Source organism: Gambusia affinis, linkage group LG13 (assembly GCF_019740435.1).
Source record: "Gambusia affinis linkage group LG13, SWU_Gaff_1.0, whole genome shotgun sequence".
Lineage (NCBI taxonomy): Eukaryota > Metazoa > Chordata > Actinopteri > Cyprinodontiformes > Poeciliidae > Gambusia > Gambusia affinis.
The window spans coordinates 14741809-14760895 of NC_057880.1; the positions used below are offsets into that span (position 1 = coordinate 14741809).

The 19087-nt window shown below is 40.7% G+C and overlaps 1 protein-coding gene across 4 annotated transcripts in view; it reads right to left on the reverse strand.

Annotated features, from left to right (window-relative positions):
- Positions 1-560: 560 nt before the first annotated feature.
- slit1a (slit homolog 1a (Drosophila)) overlaps positions 561-19087 on the reverse strand; it is a 94372-nt gene continuing 75845 nt past the window's right edge. For 3 of the 4 annotated variants that reach the window (XM_044136204.1, XM_044136203.1, XM_044136207.1), the window contains 17 exons: positions 17789-17921; positions 15717-15785; positions 15558-15629; positions 15357-15428; positions 10897-10968; positions 9415-9578; positions 8882-9006; positions 8685-8782; positions 8451-8590; positions 7708-7801; positions 7485-7622; positions 7166-7394; positions 6956-7086; positions 6687-6880; positions 5146-5434; positions 3826-4037; positions 561-3738 (listed from right to left, as the gene is read on the reverse strand). In XM_044136204.1, the coding sequence (XP_043992139.1) occupies positions 3500-3738; positions 3826-4037; positions 5146-5434; positions 6687-6880; positions 6956-7086; positions 7166-7394; positions 7485-7622; positions 7708-7801; positions 8451-8590; positions 8685-8782; positions 8882-9006; positions 9415-9578; positions 10897-10968; positions 15357-15428; positions 15558-15629; positions 15717-15785; positions 17789-17921 (2471 nt within the window). In that variant the 3' untranslated portion in view covers positions 561-3499. The remainder of the gene's footprint in view (positions 3739-3825; positions 4038-5145; positions 5435-6686; positions 6881-6955; positions 7087-7165; positions 7395-7484; positions 7623-7707; positions 7802-8450; positions 8591-8684; positions 8783-8881; positions 9007-9414; positions 9579-10896; positions 10969-15356; positions 15429-15557; positions 15630-15716; positions 15786-17788; positions 17922-19087) is intronic. The other variant, XM_044136205.1, reaches the window with a different exon arrangement.

The following is a 19087-nucleotide window of genomic DNA, read 5'->3' on the forward strand; positions in this document are numbered from 1 at the left end:
CACCAGTTTTAAAGTTGCTGCACTGGCTTCCTGTAGCTCAAAGAATAGACTTTAAAATCCTGTTGTTAGTTTACAAATCACTGAATGGTTTATCACCACAATACATTAAAGATTTGCTGCTGTTGCATCAACCTTCCAGACCTCTCAGGTCTTCTGGTTCTGGTTCTGCTCTGCATCCCCAGAACAAGAACTAAACGAGGAGAAGCGGCATTTAGCATCTATGCACCACAAATCTGGAACAGAAAACTGTAAAACAGCTGAAACACTGACTTCCTTTAAATCTCAACTAAAACTCACTTGTTTAGAGTTGTATTTGAAACGTAATCGATTACAAATTTAATGATGGAATCTGACTTAATGTTGTGTTTTGATTGTTGATTCTGTGTTGCATTGTGTTTCTATGTTTATGATGATGTAAAGCACTTTGAAATGCCTTGCTGCTGAAATGTGCTATACATATAAATTTTGATTGATTGATTGATTAAACAAATTCAGGCAGTAAAGAGTAAAATAAGTGTAAAAAAAAAAAAAAAAATCAGCCACAAGAAAAAAAGACAATCCTTCTTAAAAGCACACACATTTTAGGTTTAATTAATGAAAAGAGTGGAGATTTGGTAAACATTTTGTCGGTGGCACAACATACATTCAGCATAATGATGTTTTTCAGTTGAATCCCCCCAATCAGTCCTGCAACATGAAAAACAGACAGACAGAACCTGACCAGGGATATTTCTTTAGCTTTTGCACCATGTTAATACAACTGAGACGGTGTGTTGTTCACAATAACATTTATGTATATAGTTCATAGGACGGAAAAAAATCTGTTTCTGTTCATTTGTCCAAATTATGGAATTACATTATTATATAGCAAAACACCACTAAGATGTCTATGATGACGTCTATCGGCACCAGTCCAGTACAGATCAGTGCAAAGGAATGAGAAGAGCCATGAAGAGAATGTCACATTTAACTAAAAATATGCACCTTTATGAGGCACATGGCCTAAATATTATGATGACTGCTCATCGGTATGGTTCAACAGATTTTTTGTAATGTTATTGCACACCACTGGCATCACATTAACAGCATCAAAAACAAAGTTAGCATGGGTAGCAATATGAACTGGATCCTGTAAGACGTGACACTGTACTGCAGCCTTTTACACCATAATGAGGCATTTGGAGAAACACAGTCCCACACAGAGCGTTCTGTTGGGCCGCCACTCTCTCTAAATGCAATTTCCTGTATCTTACACTGGAAACTAAATAACAGCTAAAAGTTACCACTTTATGAATAAGCATTGCTCATATTTATCTATACACATTTATACATTCAGGTTTGACGACTGCTCACGAAAATTGGCATCTTTTCTTTTCTTTTTTTTTTTTCTTTTTTTCCTTTTTTTGTGAGGATAACCAGTTCAAAACTGACAGACAGTAAATATGTCCAGGCCTTTTCTTGTTATCTGTCAGTAGTTGGCATGTAATGCTTCTCACAGTTGCCCCTAAGAAAAGAATATAAGGATGATCCACCTTAACATGATCAGTGTCCACAGAGGCAGCTTCATCCCGTTTTCTTGAGGCTTGACAGCAGCTTATGATCGGTTGAGCCCATCTTAGCTAAAGAACAAACACAATACACCTTTGATCTATGGCAAACATCTCTCAGAATAAAATGGTATAAATGATCCCCATCACATAGAAACGTGAAACAGATGAAAGATTTTCTGTGTGGTCAGGTTATTAATTTACAAAACAAATTTGAGTGGGATATTTCATCCTGAGCTCCAAGCTCACACTAAGCAGTAGAAATATCTGAGCCTCAGGGGAGAAAACAGGCTCAGATATTTGTCGTAGCTCACTATGGAGTGACGTTACAAACACTCCATGCACTTTTTCCTGCTGGCATTTTGAGCATTTTTTTGGACTTTGTTTTCAAATTTGAATGCCAGCAACACTTATGCTTGAAATAAATAAAAACAACCACAGATTCTCATGAATTAGATGTAATATTCACATGGAAGACAACATATACAATATTTCACAATTTTTTGAGACCAATACTGCCTTTTATGCAACAAGGCTGACCCACTGCTGCCTTTTATGTCCGTTCAAATAATTACTTTGCTGGAGAAGAAGGTGAGATCAACAAATAAAAACAACTAGGAAACCAACCGAATGCCTCTCCACCAGTCTAAATGCTTCCTAACACAGACGTACTCTTAAACATAGAAAAATACTATACCAAATGAAATACAAATATATTTATATATATTTATATATATATATATATTAGAATCTGTTAGGCATTACAATATAGGATGGGGTGGGAAACTGGGCAAGGACAACTAAAGAAGTTAGAATACGTCATGAGACAAATTATAACAAAATATAACAAAAAGAAATATATAAGAATATTGAATAAAAATAAAATCAACAAAAGATGACCGAACTTCTTGTAATAATCTTCATAATAATACAGAAAAATCTTTACATATTTGTTGGCAAACTCTCCACACATGCAACAGTTTGTGGTGGTTTAATACTACAGGGATCATTGGGAGCAGAGTCACTCGGCCTCCTGCAGGATTATGCGAAACATCCCCACCCTGGAGCGATACATGCTGGGGGCACTGCCTCTGGGGGAACAGCTGCACCACACCAGCCCTTCCAAGCCACGTCGGGATTGTGTTGTGTACCACGCTTGTGTGACTGTGTGTTTCACAGGGATGAGTTTGGCTGCCGGTCCATGCAGTCTTTATTTGAGGGGGATTTCTGTACTGTGAGAGCTCATGGCAAACATCTCTCTGCACCTCGCCTCAAACCCACAACACTGCACCCCCTTTAGCCCTAGATTCCCTTTCCCCTAACGTTCACTCTGACATGTAGGTGTAAGCATGGAGGGCAGTATCCTGGTGGAGAAATGACGGCACCAGTCTGGGTGGCGTCTTCAACTCTAAATCCAACCCGTGTCCAACACTGTCCAGGTAACCGAGCCAAGTTCAACTCAAGACTCGGCTCTCTTCTCATCTCTAGAGCTAAAATAAACCCTCTTGTCCTTCTTACCTCCATGGACTAAAGATGGATGATGGTGGCTGAGCCATTGGAGGTCTCACAGATAGATGGGGTGTTCTTATGGGATAGTTTGGGTAGGAAGGATGCCTCACTCTGAATGCAACACCTACAAAATCTCTGGACCCCTTGGAACAATGTTGCAGATACTATGGTTTTATTTTTGTTGTTGTCACACCTACACTGATGCTCAGGGTGTTTCTGTTTTAATGTAGGTCACACATCCTCACACAGGAGAGGAAATGTCCTATTTTACAAACATTGTTGTCCATAATATATAGATAGAGGTTTTATATATATTCTGTATAATCTCTTTCGTTCTTGCTTTCTTTCCTCCACCTTTCAGCAGTTTTCTTCCTTTCCTTCCTTCTTTCCTTGCTTTCAATCTTCTGCTCCGCAGCAGCGGCAGGAAGAGTGGGTGAACGGTGCTACATGCAGCCCACGCAGCCGCACTTGATGGTCTTTTCCACCTCCTCGGTGAAGGACGTTCCGTCGCTGCACTCGAAGGTGTATTTTCGGCGTTTCATCCTCTGGCTGATGCAGCAGCTCCCCGTGTCACAAGCTCCGGTGCACTCCACCCAGGACACCATGCGAGTTGTTTGACAGATGGCGTAGCCTCGCTGCACCTGGTAGAAGTCTCGCACCGGCTCTCCTCGACACTCAGACTCTTTAAAAATAGACAAGCCATTTATTGATCTGAACATTTCACTGACTCCAAAGTATTTGTCCTCAATTATAGAGAGCACTAACGAACCTGCATCACAGAGTTCTCCTGTGTAGCCACTTTCGCAGTGGCAATACGCGTCTCCGCTGTCAGAGATCTGGCAGCGACCATGTTTGCAGGTGAGGCGGCGGCAGGGATTGAACAGCTCTCCTTGCTGGTTGCACAGCGCGCCTCGGTAGCCCTCTTCACACTCACAGCGATATGACTGCAGGTCCAGAGGAATGCACTTTCCATGGACGCATCTGAGAGGAGATAACTTCATTTAGGTATGTCCTACCAAGGACTGATCTTCACTGCTGATGTTTCATAAGCAGAAAACAAACCCGTCAACTGTAATCAATTATGAGGATAAAGGTAAAAATGCTATATCTAATGGTTTGCAAAAGTCTTAGTGAACAAACAGCATTGTGAAGGCCAACAAACACACCAGACTGGTCAGAGATAAAGTTGTGTATAGTTCTAAAGCAGAATTATAAAACAATATCTCAAGATTTAAAGAAGCTCAATCCAGCGTGCAAATTCTGCAGCACCAGGGAAAAATCCACAACTCAGGTGGGAGAATATGTTCAAAGGACAGCTATTAGATGTGCGCTCGACCAATCTGGGCTTTATGGTGGAGTGACAAGAAGAAAGCAGTTGTGGAAAGAAAGTCATAAATTATCTCTTTACAGTTTTCCAAAAGCAAACATTTTGAAGATCCTCCTCTGATCAGAAGAGCTAAATTTAACTTTTTGGCTTACATGCACAATGCTATATATATGTGATGGAAAACTGATGCTGGCCATCATTTAGGTCACACATCAAGTTGTGGGATGATTTCCTTCAGCGGAGACAGGGGAGCTGACCAGAGTGGGTTGGAAATCATATGATACATGTAGGATTTGGACATGGTTGACCATCCACTGGGACAATGAGTATAAGAATATGACCAGGACTATAGTGGAATGATTTAAATCAAAGGATATGAATGTGTCAGAATGACCCAATCTAAGTCTAGATCTATATCCAATTGAGAATAAGCTCCAGTCTGACTAAACTTAAGCTGTTATGTTAAGGAAAATCGCCAAATATTTCAGTCCCCAGATGTGTTAAGCTTGTAAAGACATAACTTAAACACCTTCAAGGTCCAACTGGGCCAAAAAGTGACTATAAAGTTTTGAATAAAAATGCATGCTGCACATATCCTTTTCCTTCCACTTGACATTTACTGCCACTTTGTGTCAATCTGTCACATAAACTCCCAATAAAACACATTAAAGTTTGTGGTTGCAAAGCGCATGGTGAAACAATTCAAGGTATCGTATATTCAGCATGCAAAACTTGACCTAGCTTCCCTGCTTGCTAACGTACTTGCTGCCCTGGCAGGGGTTGAGAGCTGGCTGATCACAATGCGCCCCACTCCAACCTGGCTGGCAATGACACACAGGTCCCTGCAACCCATCAGGCTGGCAGATGCCATGGACACAGTAGAGCTTCTTGCAGGGCTCACAGCCCGGCACCACGCCGGGCTTCATTTGAGTCTTGGTGAAGTCCTGGAGCTCGTTGTTGATGTAGAGGTTCTGGATGCAGCCGTGGAAGCTGGAACCGTTCTGGATCTGCCAGAGACGAAAAGTTCCAGAGTGGACATCTACAGGCATGCCTGGAGGAGAAGATGGATAAATCAAAGTTTATATGTGGGAAGAGGAGTCGTCTGACGCACAGACAAACAGCAAACACGGGGCTGAGATGAGTGTAATGAACAGAGGCATTTTCAAAGATGTGTGTCCCAGTGGTTAAAAGATTTACTTCTAGAATTATTTTTGCACCACGGAACACAACATCTTTGAAACATAGAACAAAAGCCAGAAGAAATGGGGGAAAAACTCACTGTAGGAGTGACAGAAAATACAGAAGAGATACAATCTAACATTTTTGCCACTCCTGAACAAACTTTCACAAACTCAGGTCGAATAAAATTAAATATGACCAAGTTTCAGATACATTTAGAGATCTGAGCCTCAGAATGTCAAGAGTGGCTCCATATTAAACATAAAATAAACAGAAAGTCGAACTCCATTCAGATATGAAGGACTGTGTCTGCTAGTTTACAATTCACCAAAGAAAAATATTGCAGTGATGTTGTGTGAGATTCATTTTTAACACATTGCCTTGCAAAAGTATTCATATCACTTGGCCTTTATCATATGTTAACTCATTGCAAATACCACAAAGTTCAGAATAGATTATTGGATTTTTATGTGCTTGACCAACATATAATCTTTTATATGTTGGTCAATATAAAAGATTGACCAACAATCTTTTATATTGTTGGTCAATATAAACCAACAATATAAAAGTTGGTTTATATTAAGTCAACTTAAGTTGACTTAAGTTGACTTAATATAAAGTCAACTTAATATAAACTTAAGTCAACCATAAGTTGACTTAAGTCAACTTAGGTCAACTGAGCTTAAGTTGATTTAAGCTCAGTCTGAGATGGTGGAGTGTCTGGAAATGTTATTTTTTTGGTATTGCAATTCATTCTCATTTAGACTTACACCTAGTCTTTGACTAGGCCTTTCAAGCAAATTTTATCTAAACCATTATACTGTATCTCTGACTGTATGCTTTGCATAGCCACCCTCTGGAAGGTGAATATCCACCTTTCCAATCCATTTTCCCATTGAGGATTTTGGTTGTAATGTCACAAGACAGTATAAAGACTCGAATGCGTACCCTAGCAAACACAGTCAAGACGGACATGATGACATGTGGGATGGTGAGGATGGAGGATGGAGGACAAGGTCTGGGTGGTGGTTGGGTTGCATGTTTGTGGGAGGGACTGGTTGAGGTGGCGACAAAGCGAAGGGGGAAGGGAGGTGACTGAACAGTAGTGTAGTAGTTAAGAGTGCCTGCAGAGGAGGGAGGTGTGTTCTGGAGAGGGCCCCTACCCCCCACGTATAGTGGTGCCTCTCCGTTGAGGGGCCGCACTGCCCCAAAGCTGTCCATTGTGGTAGGGAGACCCCCATCAATGGACAGGTTCACCATCTGGTCGAAGGTCACCAGCTCCACTGTGTGGAACTGACCATCATTGATAGTCTCGGTACTGACAGAGGAAAGCACAGAATTTAGTCTCTAAGATGAGAGAAAAAATACAGTCACGCTGAATGTGGTACAGTACCTGTATATGGCGTGTCCTGGCTGGCTACCGGGATCATAGCTCACTTTTACGTGGCCTTGGAAGAGCTCCACTGCAATATGATCATTGTCACCATTGTACAGCAGGATACCATTGTCCTCAGCTGTAGAAACCTGTACGCAGAGCAGTTTTGGATTGGAGGATTGACGTCTTTGTGTGTCAGAAAAGCTGAACTGGACTGATTGTGATTACCTGTAGGGTGATGTTAGCTTGTGGCCAATTCTTCAGGTCAGAGAGTAGTAAATAAGAATCTCTGTCAACGAAGTTGACGCTGACGAGTTTTTCACAGCGTGGACCTCCAAACTCTGGAGGACATTGGCAGAGAGCGCGGCCACCTCGCTCCACACAGGGGGCATTGTTCTGGCAGTCTGCCAGCTCACACAAAGACAGGGGAGATGGGGGAACTTCACACAACTGACCGCTAGGAAGTCAAAGAAAGGGAGAATTCTAATCACAATCATGTAAATGACAAGGTAGGAAAAAAATACAAGTAACCCAAAGTACTTCTAACCTATATCCGTTCGGGCAGATGCACGAATATCCATTCAACTCATCCACACACTGAGCTCCGTTCTGACAGCGATGCTCTCTGCAGTCATCGTAGTTTACACTGCAGTCATCGCCAACATAACCAGGAGAACACACACACCTGCAAAAAACAGAAATAAATCAGTGTGAAAATGGAGCAGCTCACTTATAGGTTTACCATCAACAGATTTGAGTGATGCACTCACTTGGGCCCAGAGGTGCTGATGAGGCAGGTAGACTGATGTTGACAGGGGCTTCGTCCTGGAGCACACACATCTTCCATTTCTTCACACATCTCCCCTGCACAGGTACAAGTTTCTTTTTAAGTGAAAGTCTTCTAGTCAGACAATGACTATCACAGCGTGGACCTCCAAACTCTGGCAGAGAGCCCGGGTCCTCCAGAAGTAATTTCACTTATAATACAGGATGAATACTTGTTGGAAAAGATATTTGCGCCCCTACATATTTTCTCAGTTTTTGCTTAAATTGATGTATGTAACACTCAATGTGCTACCATCCAATTAGCTTTGAATCGTTCCTACTTTTACCAGTGGTGCTAGTTGTAATAATTATGAATACACTTATGTCATGTCTAAAGAATGATCATTTAGGTCTGGAGTTGTCTTCCCGAATCAGAAACATCGCAGATTTTGCCATCAGGCCACAATTCCTGACAGAATGTTTCTGATGACCAGAGTCCAGCTGCATTATTGTCAACCTTTCAGTAAAGCCTGAAGGTGGCAGCATCAAACTGTGAAGGTTGTTGCTTTTAGAAGAAAGACTTGTCAGTAATAACATAACTGAAATTAACTTATTGTTATTCATTTACTGTTTTGATCAGTTGACAAATGTGTCTTGTTATGAAAGAAGATCCGATTGGTGTCTAAATGGTTGATCCAGTATTTTTTGTAGAATGCTGCTGCTTAAAATAAACTACAGATGCACTCACCTGTGTAGTAAGGGGGACAAAAACAAGTGTAGTTGTTGATTCCGTCAATGCAGGTTGCTCCACTCTCACAGTCGTTGTCTTCACAGTCGTCAACATTGATTTGGCAAGTCGGGCCCTCGAAGCCCAGCAGACAGGAGCAGCTATGAATACAGTAAGCATGCATCATGCAAAAATTTGTTTGAGACCCTTTTTCGTTGTGTTTGCAGTTCTGGATTTGCAGTTCGCCTTCCTCACCGGTACTCTGCCTCATCCTCGTCAGTCACTTGGCAGGTTCCCCCGTTGGCACATGGGCTACTCACACAGCCGTTCAGAGCTGTTTCACAGTTCTTGCCCTATAACAGAAAATTCGGATTAACACAGATCTCTTGCAGTAAATTCAGTTTGATGAAGTAGATATCTATTAGTGTGCAGGAACACAATGCTGCTCGTACCTTGAATCCAGGAGGACAGTTGCACCTGTATATCTCCATTGGATCATTGTGACAGATGCCATGATTCAGGCAGGGATTGGACAGGCATGGATTACACTTGGCCAGCACCGTGTTGTCTACGTCACCTGCAGAAATCCAAACATATTGGAGCAATTAATTTACATCTAGGAGGTGCTTAAAGTCAGATGTCAAATGTCAAATTTATTTTTAAAGCACTTTAAAAACAGGCATAGAACTGCACCAAAGTGCTGTACAGGAATGACAACAACACAAATGAATAAAAACAAAGTATCAAAACAATAGTTCAATTAAATGCCAAGGAATAAAAATGAGTTTTAAGAAGCAATTTAAAATGATCCAGGCTGTGGGCAGATCTAATTTGGAAAGGTAGATTGTTCCATAGAGAAGGAGCAACAGCAGAAAAAGCCCGATCTCCTTTCCTCTTAAGTCGGGTCCGAGGAACTGTCAGTAAAAGCTGATTATTAGAACATAGGGTTCTGGACACGATATTATTGTTTAGAACAAAAACTCACCTGTGCATTCAAATTTTTTAGCCGGCGTGGTGAGAAGTAATTTACTTTCCATCCCCTGTGGGCCGGCACACCGAGCGATCCCGGGTTCTTTGTATCCGGTCTTCACCCAGTCAGAGAGCCAGCGCAGGTGGCAGTCACAGTGCAGAGGGTTGGCACCAATTGCCCTGATATAACAGAAAACCACAGTTCAAGTCTGGTTGTGTTGCTGTAGTACATTATATCACCAGCAGGTGTCTCTATATCTCCATGAAAAACAAGGTGCTAAATTACACAAATAAATCTTCTCAGAGAACAAAATATCTTAATGCCACATTGTGTAATGCATCATCTTCTGCAGGACTGCTCTATTATAAACAAAGGTGTGAGCAGAAAGGCCTTTTAACCACCTCTGTCCTGGTGGTTGTGAATCAATGACGCTTTGCCCTCCTGCTGAAAGCACAAACACTCCTAAATCGATGCTGTTCCATTACTGAGGAACACAGGCTCATCTTTCAGGCTGAGCCAATAGCTGACACCTGACATCTGCTAACATGAAAGCCACTTGACTGTGACTGCAGATCAATGGCTTCCTCTCTATCCACTCCTCGGTCCAAATTTCACGCAGCCTCAATTTGTGTACTGCTTCCCACAAAATGTCTTTGTCTGGCTGCCTCTGTCCTGCCTTTTCCCTCCAACTCTGGTCTTGATTGTTTTATTGATCCCTAACAATCAAGGGAAGATGAGGATATTTAGAGATGATGCCAAAGGTCGAAGATGTTCTTTTTTTAAGACATTCTAACACAGCTACACTGTGAACAGAAAGAGCAGATAGACATAAAGAAGCACTTAAAGAACACAGACTGAATGCTTTAAAGATGTCGAAGAGAGAAGCAACATTTTGTCTGGCTTGTGTTGCTTTGACCACACAAATGCACAGAGAAAGCCAACCTTTAAGCCAAAGTATGAAGCTATGTGATGGCATTTCATACAATTAACAAACTCAGATTTACAGTGTCTTGCAAAATCAGTGATACCCTTAAAACCTTTTCACATTTTGCCCCTTTACGATAATGGCATCATCTAAAAATAGAGAGCTTGGCATAACTGAAAACAAACCAAGGCTATCCAACTAAGCAAACAGGACGGCCAAGGACAGTGTTAATCAGACAAGAAGCCAAGAGGCCAATGGTGATTCTGGAGCAGCTGCAGAAATCCAAGCGAATGTAGTAAAAGGTGGTTCTACAAATGACTGACTTACAGGGAGGGGACGCTGGTGAATAAATGCATAACTTTTCAGATTTCAAATGTGAAAAAGAAACAAATTATATATGGTCTACTGTTTTGTTTTGTTTTTTTCGCTCATCACATTTATATGGTACCTTGTGCTGATCTATCTGAAAATATCTCATCAAAATCTATAAAATTTTGTTGATGTAATATGACAAATTGTATGGTAGGTACTGTAAGCTGCTGAAGAGCAAGAAAATGATTGTCAAAACTTACAAATGGGAGAGGGAGGTCACATCGTTGAATATGCCATCTGGAAGCTCTGAGATTTCATTGCCATGAAGAGACCTGAAAAAAAAGACAGCTGTCAAAGAACATCAAGGAACAAAATTCATTTCTGAAAATAAAACATTCATTTTCCCATCTTTTAAAAACACAAATCCCCTTTTTAAAACAATGTATTCCTTTACAATTGGCTACTTGTAAAATGCTGCTTGAAAACTGCAAAAATCACACAAATAGGAAAAAACAAATAACCTGGAAAACTATTGTCTGGCCCACTGCTATGCATTTCTTTCCTTTTTCTTTCTTTCTTTTTTTTTTTTAACAAATCAAACTGGAAATATCAGGAAAAACCTTCAGGGAGATTCCACTGTTGTGTGCTGGTGGTTCTTATTTCTGGCAAAGCTTTGTGCAGCTGGCAAAAATATGAGGCTCTGAGAGTCTGGACCAGCCTGGTGTCAAGTTTCTTTGTGTGTTTGGTTGGCAGGGCTCACTCAGGGAGAGGGGTGGGGGGGATGCAACCATTCCAACACATGAAGCAAAGTTAAAACAGTCAAGCTAATCATATTCCTCCTGTCAATAGAGATTTTGTATCAATGTGCAAATACATCAGCATACGTTTTTGTTCGTTCAGACTATTTTGCATTTAGTCTGATTTTCTTGTCATTTTAGGAGCACCACTGCGGGCGTCAAGCCTCCAGGGCTTAATGGTCTGCTGATTGATGACAGCCATAATCTAACAGGTCATTACCACCTCAAATCCTCAGATGACCACAAGCTTATGTTACCACCAATCAGTCCCCACTAACAATACATGACACATCTGGGATGAAGAGATTTGTTGTGTGAACAGTTTCCGAATTGCAGCTTCCTGCATTGTTTGATGTCTCAAGTAGAGCTGAGCTGTGGAAGAGCTGGAGGAAAAAGTTTGCCAGTGTAAATATACAAGAAACTAGAGGGAAAATATACAGTGTAACATGTAGGAGTCAACATGTTTATTAGCCTGCGTGCCGTAGAGAATGCTTATTAGTGCAAAGCGAGTGGGTGGTTTGTTGTAGTCAGAGGATACCGAGGCCATGAAGCGAGCAGTGTGGCAACCATGAGAAACCTAGAGGGAAAAAAGGAGTCAGGTAGGTTCCAGGAAGCAGCATAAGCTGCTGCTAAAATTCCTTTTTTGCTTTTCTGTTCCAAATCACAATGTTAGTCCGTACCCCCTACTACATATGGTTCTGATACCAATACCAGGATTTCAAAAATATGTACTTTCAAAAATTACCCATGTAATTCCTAAGGTTTAAAATCCTTTCCAAGCAGTGCCAGAGATAATACCATTGGTGCACACTGAAGGTCAGTTGTTCCAGTTGACCATTTACATATGTGTGCAAGTTTAGAATATCAATCATAAAGCAGCAAATCAATGCAATTTAAGCATCAGAATGGAAAAGGATGTGTATTAACCCAGACATTTTCAGAACAGAAAACTGAGGTTGCAGTTTAATTAGATTTCATCTGTGAAATTTAGATTCTAGGGTAAGCACTTAGTGTGAACAACATAAAAGCATAGATCTTGCTGCCTTGTGATGGTGGCAAAGGGGGGCCCTTGTTACCATGTGACCATAGTTTAAGCACAGCCTACCTTAAGTGCTGTAGCTGACTTTGTTGAATCTTTGCCACAATAAATTAAGGCACTTCTGAAGGCAAACAGTGGGCAGACCTGGTATTAGAAAAGTTTATCTACCAAAGGACTGGGATTACTATTATATTGTTCTCATCACTGCAAATATTTTTCACTTTACTGTTTTAAATAAAAGGAATAGAACGTGTTGTTCATTTTGTTTTTAGACATTATGAAAGTCAGCGATTCTGCCGAAAGTTGTCATCCAGCCTCATGCTTAAATTCAACTTTGTCTACTTTGTTTGGACAATTTTAAAATGTTCTGCTATGCTTGTTCTCCTGCTGCCACTTACTTCCTTGTTACAATGTGTGTTCACTGAGCTATATGGTCTTTACCTTCCCTGGGCCAATTCATGCCAGACTTCACTCTGTTATTTCTCTTATCGTACTCTTTCATATCACTGTGCCACTCAAGCTGTTAATGGCCACGCCCTGGCGCTGTTTCATCTCACACACCTCACACCTAATACCCAGCAGGCCAATTAGCAGCTTATTAATCTGTAGCTCAAACCGCAACTGATACACACACACACATACACACACTTTTAATCAGTCCAACCCCGATCGCGCCACATGTATGCCAGGCTCTGACCACGGCTCTGTTTGAAGAACAGAGCGTTAATGATTCTTCTCCTTTTTACTGCTGTGTAAAGTCAAAGGTGCAGCTTTATTAAGGCTTTGGCACCTCAGCATGTGTGAGAACATGCCAGTGCGTCCTGCTCGTAGTTGCAGTTGGCGTCTCCCTACAGTTTCGAAGAAGCTTCCATTGTTGAACTTTGAACCCTTTGTGGGGTCTTAAAATTGAAACTATTAAACAGACCTCATTGTGGTTTTACATTAGCTGCACCGCAAAGCCTTGCTTTGTGAAAACATGAACACCGACTGACATTTAATAGGAGACTCATGATTGAAACATCAAAGTTTTCTGCTTCACTTGGACTCCTGTCTGACTGATTGAGACACTGAGGTAGACTAGACGGAGTGTGTGAACACATCTGACTGTGTGTGTATGCGTGAGCCTGCGTGGTGTGTGCGGGTGGGAGGGCCTCACATGGCGTCTAGCGCGCTCGCTCCGGGACTATTTCAGAGGCGAAGGTGGCGTGAGTGAGTCAGTGCAGAAATAACGGACGCAGCTTCATTAGAGATCAAAAGGAGCATGCTTGGGGTAGCAAGGCGGCATTGGCTAATGATGGCCGAGCTTCACTCTCATTCGCTCAGCAAAAGGGCTTTATGCTTTGTGTCTCATTACGATACAGAGCTTTATTCGAATCCTGCCGTAAAAAGGAGGCTTTGTTGAAGCTTTGTTGTCAGTAATAAAAAAGTGTGCCTGCTATGAGCACACATGGAAGGCTAAGAAGTCAGCTCCCACACACACGCACGCACACAAACAGGCTTGCCGTCTACAGATCATAAGCATGAGGACTATTTAAGCAGATATAAACATCTACACAGAAAACCATACACAGTTTCATAAATACGGCTGCGGGACCTGGTCTCAATTTCTCCTCAAAGAACTGAACAGCAGATTGGAGTCAGAAGGTTGCTGCTTTATGCAGCTGCTGTATCTTTGGATTCACTTCCGAACACTGGTTTAATTTCGTCATTGTTCTGTCCAACTCATTTACTTTCTGCTCGGCAGTTATTTAGCAGCCCATGGTCACTCAGAGTGCACAAAGACCGTGTGACTTCATAAAGGTCCTGAGACAGAGTTGGATGCATTACAGTTAGCAGGCCAAACAAATTCTGTTGTAATCAGTGTCAGATTGATTTTGCACAGTGGCGGCCCATGATCTGCCCTTATTGTGAGATATTGATGAGCTCAGTCTGCTAAGATGCAAATAAGAAAACTGGGAAAGATATCTGAGCATGACTGGGAGTAGAAATCGGAACAAGATCCTGGCTGCTACCCCCATAGCTGCCATTTAGACAGAGAAAATAGGTCGGAGTGTGTGAGAGTGTGTGTGGGTATGAGTGAATTCAAAAGCTGTCAGAACTGTTTAGACAGATTCAGTCCTCGGGAGTCAATCAAAGATTCTCTGCATCTGCACAACTATTGCTGAAGTCAGCAGGAGCTTCAGAAATGTCCTCCTTAATGACTTGTTTGACCTAAAAGTGTTTCCTCTCTGGTTTACGAGTCTGTTATCTTTTTTCTACAAACTCAGTTAGTAACAATGAAGCTGTTGATTGGAACTAAGTACTGAATATGTGTAAGAAGAATTACAGTTTTTATTTTTTTAATTCAATAAAGAAATAGAAAGGCAATTAAAATTATACTGTAAAAAAGTAAAACTAAATGCAGCACAAGCTGACCTTTTACATATTTTATCACTTTATAATCATGAATTACAATTCATGGTTAGAAAGTAAAATTCAAATAACTGAGGTAGGTCATTTTCTGACCTACCTAAATGAAAGCCTGTGCAAAATTAACTCCACACAACCATGAACATACTGTTCCCATCCTAAAACAGCTTCATGCTTTGGGGATACTGTTCTTCAGCATAACAATCACCAGAAGTTGGTGAGAGTTAATGTGAAAATGGATGGAAAAAAACACAACAGAAGAAAACATGTCACAGGCTGGAAAATCCCCCAACTGTCACATAAAATCTCACGAGGTTTCGGGGTAAAGCTTGGAGTTCTAAAGTAATAAATTGTGAAAAACTTCTAAGTGATTATTTTTGCAAGGCAGTGTAAAGACAGATCGGTATGTAATATATTAAAGGAATATACACAACATGGAGATAAAGTATTTAACCTCATCTATAAATAAACTCACAGCAGTCTCAGTGAGTGCAGTCCACCGAAAGCCATTTTGGGTATACAGCGCAGAGAGTTGTAGCTAAGGATTCTGCAGATAAAAAATAAAAAAGAATCATACATTTTAGAATAACATTTTTTTTTCTTCTCTTTTTAAATTCTATAACCAAAATTTAACAACAGCTCTTTCTTCTGCCAACTAAGGCTGATCAGTACTTACAGAGTGGTCAGTTGACTCATGTTAGCAAAGGATGAGTTGCTCAGCGAGTTGATTTTGTTGTTGCTGAGGTCACTTAAAGGAAAGTTCAGAAAAAATAAACATATTTACTATGATGATGCATGCAGCTCTTATAGTATAGGCAGGCAGAGTAAAGCTTACACCAGCTGTAGGTATTTGAAGGAAGCCAGCTCCTTAGGAACAACACTGAACTGGTTGCCATCAAGATACCTATACAAGGAGACACAAGAGGTTTCAGTTCAGTAGAATCTAAAATAGTTTATTTACGAGTACAGCCTAGATTCACCAAAATTTTCTCAAGTCACTTTACACAACAAACACATATAATTTATATTCAGTACATTATGCCACTTGGTAAGAAAAAATAAATAAATAAATAAATTAAAAAAAGCCATTTTAGCAAATGTAGCAGATTGCAATGACTCCAGCAATCCCTGACCCAGAACAAGAATGTAGCATTAGTGAACAGTTGCACATAGTCATATTTTCACTGAAAAGCCAATTGTGAATAGGCCTGTCACGATAACAAATTTTGCTGAGCAATTAATTGTCTCAAAAATTATTGCGATGAGCAATAATATTGTTTGAAGACCTTTTACACTGAATTAATGGAAATGACATAATAATGCATGCAACTTTCTGCCAAAGATAGATACACTTCATTATAAGAACACTTAACACTGGAACTGATAAACAAAATAAACAAAACAATCAAAAATAAAATGAATTAAAACTAAACAACATAAAGCCAAAGTGGAAATAAAGACATTCAACCAAAATAGTGCAGATCATGAAGTCTATTGCCCTTCAGTAATCATTGGATTTAAATAGAGACGATGGGATGCAATAGTTCACACCACACAATCTTTTGCGCATATTTTCCTCTTACGACAATCTTAGAACGTTGGTCGTTCTAAGATTGTCGCTTGCGATTTTGTAACCGATCATCCTGTAGTGTGTGGTGTGTTACGGTAGATCGTCGTGGCCGCTCCGATCTAAATCAAGGGTTTTCCCCGACTGGGTGCTTAACGCAGCCTGTTAAATGTGGTAGGTATGTCCTGGGTATGTCCTGGTAAACCATTTCTGTCAAACAATTGTCAATTAGTATATGGAGGACCTGCAGGACAATGGTTTATTGTAGAATATCCATACCCTGTTAACATTAGGGTCTCACTTCTATAAGGTGTGGTAGTAATTTAATCCCCCGTTGGACAAAAAGAAGCAGAATATTGCTCTCCGTATGGACTTTATGTGAGTTTTTCCGATTTTAATGTATGGGTTTTAAATATGAACTAGGAAAATGAGGTAATGGTGAAACAGTCACTGATCCCAGCACTTCTAGTTGTGACTGTGATACAAAGATTGGTGCATGTGATAACAGTTGAGGCCACCAAAGTCAACATTATGCCTGCAGGAAAGCAATCAGCCCTCTGACTGCTAACACAAAGTCCTACATGCAGACTGTCATGTTGATAAATGGCTCATTTGAGGGCAGCCCCCACTGAGCAGAACTCCAGGCTCCTGCTATTGTTGTTGACTGCACAGAAGGTGGGAAGGGCAGAGGCTGGAGTAGAGGGGGGAGGGTGTGCAGTTAGTTAGCAGGCCTTTAGGTTCAGAGGTAATGAGAGGTAATGATGGTGCAGAGGACACTTGGGATAATGATGGAGTAGCAAACTCTCCAGATGACAAGATGAAAGCCCTGAACAGAGGGGTACACCTGGTCACACCTGCTGGGACAATGACAGGCCTTAAGGCTTGCTCAGCGTGTGTGTGCATCACAAGAACCAAATGAGGCAGTATTGGAAAGTTCCAGACTTGTTCCATTCCCTCCCCTTTCCATTGAAAACTGCTCATTAAAATGTCCTGTTGATCCCCTTTGCACTCATGGACAGGCTTTTGGCCCTATCACAAATATGCACACACACACACACTCTCTCTCAGACATCCTTGGCTCTGAGTGTGAGAGTGACATCAGTGCCCCGAGGGCAACAAGGAACACAGAAGAAGAAAAAGAATGTCTGGGAGAATGACTGCAGGGTTTATTGACTATTTTCCTCTCCTTCACGTGTTGAGATGTTTTGTTACCTTTCACTTGTTCTTCAAGTGTTAAAACCTCCCTGTTACTGTTTTTCACATGATCTCCCTCAGGTTTAGACAAAAACAATAGGAGTAAAAGATCTGGCGTCGAAGTAAATCAATACTGAGACACTTACAGTTCAGTCACATTCCTGGGGATGCCTTTGGGTAGTGTGTGGAGATGCTTGTTACTGCAGCGCACCACCGTCTCTAGGCATGAACACTCGCTGGGACACTGGGGTCGAGGAACACAGCTTGACTCCTCTTGGCCTGGTAAAAATATAAAGTCCGTAATCAGGAGGGAAGTCATGCTAAGAAACCTGCAACAGCACCTTACTTCAAGAGAAAATATAAATCATAATTAAAATATAGACAATTAGATTGTGTGTACCCACTCAACTATTTTTTTGTGACAAAATGCTGGACTAATATTATTTGCAAACATATGTGATCACATTCCATGTCTTTGTTAAAGACGTGTAAAAAACGGTGACACATTGTGAGTACATTTATTCAGTGGGAATAAATAATACAATTTTAAGAAATAAATGTCTGAATAAAATAATTGGCTTCACAATTAATAAGGAATTTACTAATCCGCTTAAAATAAATGTTACCAAAGCTCTTAAACTAAAACATAGTGTGATTGAATTTCCACAAATTTCCTTTTAGAAGTTTTCAATTTTCTGTATCCTTGACAGAGAGGCTTCTGTCTTCTAACTACTCACTACTAAGCTGGAAAACGACCAACATTTGTCTTTCCTCCGTTCATGGTAGGAAGGATAATACAGCAGGCAAAAAAAAAATCTCTTAAGTCCTCTATTATGGAAATGGACCAAAAATGAGGGTCATGGGGTCACCGGGTTTCTATTACACACCAACCAGTTGATTGGGAAAGAAGGCAGATTATTCTTTTTTGCCAATAAACACACCATGGATATGAAACAAAGGATGAAAATTATAAAAAAAAGTGTAAGATCACCTCATGACTGTGGTTAAGTATGGTGGATTATCTACTGTGCCGTGGGTCTGTTTCTCTTCCCAAAGCCCTGGATATTATTCAGTTTACGTGCCTAACAACATTAATACCAGCTCTCCCAGAAACCTAAATTTATGGCAAAAATTAACATAAACATAGTCCCCTAGACACTTTCACCTCAGCCTTCAGATTTAAATGGTTTGGAAAACCTATGGATGAGCTGAAGAGGAAAACCATAAGTGAGGACCCAGGACTATGTATGACTTAAAGAGATTATTAAAGAGAAATGGCTAAAGATCTTAATGCTCCAGCCTTGTAAAATTTATAGCACAGGTTTTATTAGTACTTTCCATTCAGAAAATGGTGGTTGTGCAGAAGTATAAATAATTGTGCTGCCAGGAATTTTGTTAAAAACAGTAATTCTTAACAAGACTTTAACCTCTGTAATGAATCACTG